At 37.3% G+C, this 9,024-nt stretch overlaps 1 protein-coding gene across 10 annotated transcripts in view; it reads right to left on the bottom strand.

Moving 5' to 3' along the window:
- Nucleotides 1-6,061: 6,061 nt before the first annotated feature.
- The window catches only part of Znf404 (zinc finger protein 404), a 17,353-nt gene continuing 14,390 nt past the window's right edge, over nt 6,062-9,024 (bottom strand). For all 10 annotated transcript variants that reach the window (XM_048790751.1, XM_048790749.1, XM_015496742.2 and 7 more), the window contains one exon: nt 6,062-7,429. In XM_048790751.1, coding sequence (XP_048646708.1) covers nt 6,246-7,429 — 1,184 coding nt within the window. In that variant the 3' untranslated portion in view covers nt 6,062-6,245. The remainder of the gene's footprint in view (nt 7,430-9,024) is intronic.

The following is a 9,024-nucleotide window of genomic DNA, read 5'->3' as shown; positions in this document are numbered from 1 at the left end:
TATATATATATATATATATATATATATATATATATATATATATATATATATATATATAATTTTAGATGTTGAGAGACCTTTATTTTGTTCATTTATTTATATGTGGTGTTGAGAATTGAGCCCAGTGCCTTATGCATACTACGCAAGTAGGCAAGTGATCTACCACTGAGCCACAACTCCAGCCCAAGGAAACATTTCTTGCTATGAAGATTGGGAGTGGGATTTCTGGGATTGGGTTGTGCATATCCCTGTGTTGAACTTTAGTAGTTGAGTCCTACCAAAGTTTAAATCCTTCTAAACAGATTTCCAAACAAATGTGCTGACTGACACCTATGACCAGAACTGTGTGAATATTCTTATTTTGCCACATCTGGTGAGTACTTGACATCATCAATTTAAAGAAATTTTTTTTTTCTATATAGTCTGGTTGGAATATAGTGGAATCTCATAGTGATAACTGGTTTAAATTTGTATTTTTCTGATTTTTCATTGGCTGTTCTACTGTTCTTGCAATCTTTCTCCATTCTTTGCTCTAGCATTATCTAGTATCATGTAACATCTGTAAAATCTGTAGAACAACACTTAACATTTAGGTCGTGTGTGTGTGTGTGTGTGTGTGTTTGTGTGTGTGTTTTCATCTCCTATTAGTGAATTGGTTTTGATTGCTGTGGTGGAATCAGCCTTATATTTCCATCTCTATCTCCTAGTATGAACTACGACGCTATTTGTTTGAGTTAGTTAGGATACACTCAATAGAAATTAAAATATCAGTGACTAGAGCAATGAGAAAGTACCTTGAATCATATAACAAGTTTTTAGAAGGTCATTAAGCTCCAGAGATTTTTTTGGTTTGTAGAAAGTTCAAAGTCAGCCTCAGTAACTTAGTGAGACCCTAAGCAACTTAGTGAGACCTTGTCTCAAGAAATTAAAAATCTGCTCACCTCCACCCTTCAGTCTGGACTCACTGTCTGACCAGCTGAGGCAAACCTGACCTTCACTAACCAGGGCTGTCTTTTGTTCTTAGCTTCGTGGGACCTCTGCTTTCCCATTTGGTAGGAGAAAGTGATCATTTTAAGAAAAAGCCCAGCTCTTGAAGTAAACACCTGATGTCTAAGTGATACAACAACCATGACCATAGATTCTATCATCTGCCAGGAATTGTTTTGAGAACTGAGTATACAGTAGGAGTATATTTTAATTTGTGGGCCATAGTGTCTCTGTTACAACTACATAACTCTGTGGTTACAGCATGAAAGAAGCCATAATATATAAATGATAGAGAATGGCTGTGTTTCAGTGAGACTTTATGGGTAAAGACATTTGAATCTTGTAATTCCCAACTGTTACAATATGTCATTTGTCCTTTGATGTTTTTCAACCATTTAGGAGGCAAAACTATTGTTATTCTTAGCTCATTTGTCTGAAGCATTCAAAAACAGGAAGTGGGCTGAGTTTGGTACCATGGGTCTTATAGAAGAATAACCAGAGTCAAAATTCTTGCTGTAGTGGATATTTTATTTGACTGACAGATACGGAATAGAATAATCCAAATATAAATAAAACTAAAAATCAAACATTGTGAAAAATGATCACATGAAAAAGGAAAGCCTGTTTTGAGATGGGTAATCATGCTTTAAATATGCAAGGGAAATGAAAAATTAAGCTGAAATTTGCAGAATGAGAATTAACATGTAAGGCAAAGACAGCAGAAGAGAATTCCTGAGAAAAGGCTTAGACTTTGAGAGGTACTGAGATCTCAGAGGTACTGGAGTATTTTTTCTGGGTAGGTACCTCATGTCTCTGTGGAGAAAGTTCTGATCATTTTGAATGAAACCTCTCCTCTAAGTCCACTCAGGCAGTTCCTGTGGGCCACTTAGAGCAGACAGCATATACACTGTGGCATGTGGAGGCTTGTATGACCGTTTCCTTCTTTTCCTCTTATATTGTCTGGGTTCTCCCAAGAAACAGAAAATAATGTGATATAATTGGCTCACATGATTGTGAAGACTGAGACCTGTCTGAGATCCTCCTGCCTCAGCCTCTTTCATCTCTGGGAGTAGAGGCGTGCACCACCACATCCAACTTTTTATAACATTCCCATTTATTAGTCACAAGCTCAGGTATGTTTCCATGTTCACCTTCATAATTTTTTCTTAAATTTCCACCTACATCCTTTGCTCATTATTTTTCACAGTTGTGTATCCATCTATACATTAACATATATTCTCAGATAAATTTGTCAGTTATTTATGATTTCTATTTGGATGTCAGGTACTCACATTAAAGATTAAAATAATTTTCATTTGTTTTTATACTTTGGTACTGCATAATTCCTTCGTTATTTTTGTTGAGATAGAACATGTAACATAATATTTACCATTCCAACCATTTTAAGTGTATAATTGACACTAAATATTCACATTGTTGTGCAGCCACCAATACTGTCCATGCCAGAACTTTCTTATCATCCCAAATTGAAACTATTAATAATCCCCTTTCACCCTCTCCTCCACCTCAATCTCCTGTTATTCTTTCTGAGTAAAAATTTGATTTTTCTAGGTAGCTCATATTAGTGGAGTCATACAGTATTTATCAATTTGTGTCTGGGTTACTTCACTGAGAATAGTGTTTTCATGGTTTATCTATGTTATACCATATATCAAATTATGTTCATTTTAAAAAGGCCAAATAACATTCTTTTGTATGTACATACCATATTTTGTTTATCCACTCACTTACTTATGGGTACTTGGGTTATTTAATGCTGCTATAAACACTGTGTACAATTATCTTTATGAGTCCCTGATTCCAATTCTTTTAAAAAATTGTTTTATTTATTTTATACAGGGGATTGAACGCAGGAGCGTTTATAACCAAAATAAGGCTTTAAACTTAGAAATTTCAGCCACCAAGTCTAGATGTTAGCTTTGATAGAATGGTATCCTCATGCTTTCAAAATGGTTGCCTTCTGCTAATGTTTTTTCTTATTTTTGAATAAAAATGTTTCTTACAGGGGCTGGGGTTGTGGCTCAGCAGTAGAGTGTGCTTGCCTAGCACGTGTGAGGCCCTGGGTTTGATCCTCAGCACCACATAAAAATATCTAAATAAAACAAAGACACAACATCTTTATTTTATTTATTTATTTTTAATATTTACTTTTTAGTTGTAGTTGGACACAATACCTTTATTCTTATTTATTTATATGTGGTGCTGAGGATCAAACCCAGGGCCTCCCACGTGCAAGGCGAGCGCTCTACCTCTGAGCCACAACCCCAGCCCCCCCAACCCTTTTATTTATTTAGAGACAGGGTCTCACTAAGTTGCTTAGGATCTTACTAGATTACTGAGCTGGCTTTGAACTTGCGATCCTCACTAGATTACTGAGGCTGGCTCTGAACTTTTGATCCTTCTACCTCAGTTTTCCAAGTTGCTGGGATTACAGGCGTGAGCCACTGCACACAGCCAATTCCAATACTTTTTGGTATGTATGTAAAAGCAGAATTGATGGATCATAAGGTAATTCTATGTTTACATTTCTGAGGAACCAATTATTGTTTTCTACAGGAACTGCATCTTTTTAGTTTTGCACCATCAATATATAACGGTTGCAATTTTTCCATATCATCTCCAATATTTGTTGTATTCATTTTCTATTTTTAAGAAATAACCATCCTACTCTATAGTCCCCCCCCCCCCAGTACTGGGGATTGAATCCAGGGCCACTCTACCACTAAGTGTCATCCCCACTCTTTTAAAAAAAATTTTTTTTTTGAGATAGGATTTCACTAAGTTGCTAAGGTTGGCCTCAAGCCTTCTGGGATTATAGGTGTGTGCCAGCACAGAGCCGGCTCACTGTTTTTCATTTGTATTTCCTTAATGATTGATTTTGATCACTTTTTCAGTGTGCTCATTGGTCACCTGTATAACTTTGGAGAAATCCAATGCTGGATTTTTTAAAAAATATTTATTTTTTAGTTGTGTTTGGATACAGTGCCTTTATTTTCCTTATTTATTTTTATGTGGTGCTAAGGATCGAACCCAGGGCCTCGCACATGCTAGGCGAATGCTCTACTGCTGAGCCCCAGCCCCAGCCTCTATTTGCTGGATTTTTTTGAGATTTTGTTATTGTTGTTGAGCTGTAAGAGTTCTTTACATATTTTGGATATTAACTCTTGTCAGATATAAAAATTTCAAATATTGCTCTTATCATTTAGTTTGCCTTTTCACTATGTTTATCATTTTTTTATTATACAAGTTTTAAGTTTTTTTTTTAGAGAGAGGGGAGAGAGAGAGAGAATTTTTTTTTAATATTTATTTTTTAGTTATTGGCGGACATCTTTGTTTGTATGTGGTGCTGAGGATCGAATCCGGGCCGCACGCATGCCAGACAAGCACGCTACCACTTGAGCCACATCCCCAGCCCCTATTATACAAGTTTTAAATTTTGATGAAATATATTTTTTCTTTTGTTGACTCTTTTGTGACATGCCAAGAAATCAATGTCAAATCCAATGTAATGAAGCTTTCCATGTTTCCTTCTAAGAGTTTTACATATAGCTCTTTGATCCATTTGAAATTAAATTTTACACATTGTGTTTGGTAGGTAATCCAGTTTCCTCTTTTTGTAAGTGCCAGGTTTGCAGAAAAAAAACTTGTGAAACCTGTGCCTGGTCTAGGGGATGGAACAGAGAGCACTTGTCATGTTAATCTCCAAGCCCCCCTGCCCCTCCCCCAGTATAAAGTTCAAAGAATTTCCAAAATCCTTGCTCAGAAGAATTCTTGTGCGTGAGCCACCTGTGAACCCTGCAGTCAGTAAATCTGCTTCCTGAAAGTACCTCTGGTACCCAGCCTCTTCTGTCCTACTTCATTACAGGACATTATGGAGTTACTGTTAATTGTTTTAGGTGTCAATAGTTTAGTGGTCATACAGCAAATTATCTAGAATCCTAGGACTTGTATATAGTTTTTTTGCTTTGTTGTGCTGTGCTGGGCCTCATATCCTGGGTCTCACACATACGGGCAAGCTCTACCACTGATTACACTCCCAACTCCATATGTCATCTTTTTAGAGGTGAAGTGATACCCAAAACATTCACTTAGAAAACAGCAAAACAATATGTGTAGTATATAGGACAAAGTATGTATGTTGTTATGGTTTACATAGGGGGTGACCCCCTCCCCAAAGCTCCTGTGTTAATGTAGAACAGTCAGAGATAATTATGAGAGCTATAACCTAACCAGTCCATCCTAGTTTGAATGGACTAAATGGGTGGTAACTGTAGGCAGGAGGGATACAGAGGAAGTGGGTCAGTGGGGGTGTGCCCTGGAAGGGCTGCCTTCCCTGTGACCTGCTCTCCTCTCTGCTTCCCGGCCATGATGAATGGAGCCGCACTCCTCCACCATGCCTTCTGCCATGATGTTTTTGCTTTACCTGGGCTTACAGCAGTGGTGTTAGCCCACTGCAGACCAAACCTCTGAACCTTGAGTCAGAATAAACTTTTCTTCTTTAAGTTTTCCTTGTCAGGTATTTTGGTCACAGCAACAAAAACCTGACTACACATATGCCTGTGAATACAAACAAGAGACATGCACATCCATATGGATTCATGTGTGTATATAACACATGTAAATACATATGAAAGACATATCAGGTATACTGCCACTAGGTGGAGAGTAAACAAGCCTTCATCACCCACTGAAAAGTTACCTCTTCTATAAATATTTAAGTCTGAAACTTGCATAAAATTGGAAAAAACTTTTCCAACTCAATATGTGTTTTTTAGTCACCCAACTGTTCATTTTTTATTTCTTCATACTGTAGCAATATGGCTTGCATTTTATCTGCTACAGAATTTATTACAAAAGAATTTCTTCAAATCACCCTCTGATTTTTCACCAGTTATACTCTCAAGATTTAATAAAGACAGGATATTTCCTTTGGGCATTCTTTAAGTGGATAAATTCGAAATAAGATTTCTTATATAACACATTCTTAAGGGTTTTATCCAGAATGAATGAGGTGAAATGATGATAGAAAGTTTTTTAAAATATCATACTCTGGTATCTTTCTTACTCATGAATTTATTTTTAATAATATTAATCATGGACATAAAAGAATATATTAAGTAAATACTAAGGTGCCAGAAATCCTTCCAAGGATTTTTATTTCATAACTTGTGTTATCTTTACCATGATAATATCATCGGGAGGTGGAACAGTGATAACAATAAAGGTTGTGCTACGGCTCAAGGCTTTCCTCTTTTCTCACTTCTGTGAAAACTCTGATGTTGAGCAAGTAGATAGCGACGACCAAAGGTCTTCCCACACTCTTTACAATCATAAAGGTTCTCACCACTATGAATTCTTTTATGGTTATGAAGGCTTGAGCCCCTGCTAAAGGTCTTCCCACACTCCTTACAATCATAGAAGTTCTTACCACTATGGATTCTTTTGTGGTTATGAAGGCTTGAGACCCTCTTAAAGGCCTTCCCACACTCCGTACAATCATAGAGGTTCTTCCCACTGTGAATTCTTTTATGGTTCCGTAGGCTAGAGCCCCTGCTAAAGGCCTTTCCACATTCCACACATTCATGAGGTTTCTCACCAGTGTGGCTTCTTTGATGTTCAATCAGTAGATAGTTGCGAATAAAGGCCTTTCCACATTGTTTACATTTATATGGTTTCTCACCAGAATGAATTTTCCTATGTTGGATAAGACCCGAACAACGACCAAAGGCCTTCCCACATTCTGTGCAGATATAGGACTTCACACCATGGTGACTTTTCTGATGCAGACACATATGTCGGTACAACCTAAAGCTCTCTCCACAATCCTTACATTCATAGGGTTTCAAACCAATATGAATTCTCTGATGTTCAACAAGGTGAGACTGACGTTTAAAAGCCTTTCCACACCGCACACATTCATAGGGCTTCACACTAGTATGAATCATCTGATGTCGGATCAGCTCTGAAGAAAACCTAAACGCCTTCTCACATCTATTACATTCATAGGGTTTAGGATTAGTGTGAAATTTTTGATGTTTAATAAAATTCCGGAGAATTACAAAGGCCTTTCCACATTCCTTACACACATAGGCACTCGCCCCAGTATGTTCTCTCAGATGTTCAGTAAGTTGTGAAGATTTTCTAAAGCATTTCCTGCATTTCTGACATTTGTATGATTTGTTTACAGCATGAGTTCTCTGGTGGAAAGGAAGGGATACAAGTTTTCTGATTATCATTTGACATTCCACTTTAGTTCCCTGCTGTCTCCCAAATTCAATTCTCCATGGTGGCTCATTACTGAAAATAAACCCCATCAGGTTGAAGGTTTTATTTCTTTTCAATGTCTCCTTATGGTGTGAATTTATTTCACAAATGTTTTTTTCTGAAGACAGCTTGTTGGTCTCAGTTGAGAAATCAAAGTCTGAAAGAAAATGAGAAAAACAAATGCCATTTTTCCTATGGGGGAGGACAGGGAGGGGCTTTTTATATTAACAACAAGAACCGAAAGGTTGCCGGTGTGCAGTGGTTTGGGAGGCTGAGGCGGGAGGATTATGAGTTCAAAGCCAGCCTCAGCAAAAGTGAGGCTCTAAGCAACTCAGTGAGACCCTGTCTCTAAATAAAACACAAAATAGGGTTGGGGATGAGGCTCAGTAGTTGAGTGCCCATGAATTCAATCTGCAGTACCAAAACAAAACAAAACAAAATAAACCTGAAAAGATTATCCTTTAGAAACAAAGGATGGGGCTGGGGTTGTGGCTCAGTGGTAGAGTGCTCACCTGGTGCGTGCAAGGCCCTGGGTTTGATTCTCAGCACCACATAAAAATAAATAAATAAAAATAAAGGCATTGTGTACAACTAAAATAAAGAAATATTTAAAACAACAACAACAAAAGGATAAAGAAATTCTAAAATACAGCCATGATATTTTTAAAAGGCAAGAAGGGCTTGGAAGCTGGGTGTAGTGGCACATGCCTCTAATTCCAGCTGCTCGGGAGGCTAAGCAGGAGGATCATGAGTTCAAAGCCAGCTTCAGCAATTTAGCGACACCCTGTCTCTAAATAAAATACAAAAAAGGGCTGGGGGTGTGGTTCAGTGGTTAAGCACCACTGCGTTCAATCCCTGGCACCAAAAAAAAAAAAAAAGGGCTTGGAAAGTTATAAAAGTTCACATTAGGATGTAAGGCATGAGAAGGCAAACAGAAAAAGTCAGTAGTTCTCATATTTAGTTATGAACCAGAATTACTGAGGCTTACACTACCTTTTAGGTATCTACTAGACAAGTCAATCAGAATGTACAGAAGTAGAGCTGTTCATCTGCATTTCTGACACCATTTACCAGATATTTCTCTATATCACTTTTCCACATGATTTATCTTGATTTTAGAATGAAACCCAAATATATAATGATAATAAAAGGCTCTGCCTTATCTCCATTACCTGGGAGTGTCCCATCACCCACAGGGGCTCTACATTTCAGGACTTTTATGACACTCTGGGCCTAAATCTTCTAATTTGTGAGAATATATAGATGATTGATTCAGATTCTTTAGAACTGTGATACTTTTGAGGTTTTCTTTTTATTTTTTTCCTTGAGTGATTCTTATAGATTAAAATCTACTAATAATGATTTCATTGATTTGTCAAAATTTTTGGAATAATGTTTTTCAAAATATCATATTTTTGCCTGGCATGGTGGCACATGCCCCAAATTACAGCAACTCAGGAGGCTAAGGAAGGAGGATCATAAGTTCAAGGCCAGCCTCAGCAATTTAGTGAGGCCCTAAGCAACTCAGACCCTGTCTCAAAATAAAATAAAAATTAAATCAAATTAAAAAGGGCTGGGGATCTGGCTCAGTGCTTAGCTCCCCTGGGTTCAATCCCTGGAACCCCCCCGCCCCCCAAAAAAAGCCCTCAATAAAACAAGGAAGGAATTCAACAGGTAAATGGAAAATATAAAAATCAAACTGAATTTCTAAACTGAAAAAGACAGTATCTGATACAAATATATATATATATA

This window comes from Marmota marmota, unplaced genomic scaffold, assembly GCF_001458135.2.
Source record: "Marmota marmota marmota unplaced genomic scaffold, marMar, whole genome shotgun sequence".
Classification (NCBI taxonomy): Eukaryota; Metazoa; Chordata; class Mammalia; order Rodentia; family Sciuridae; genus Marmota; species Marmota marmota.
This window is presented reverse-complemented; position numbering and strand designations above follow the sequence as displayed.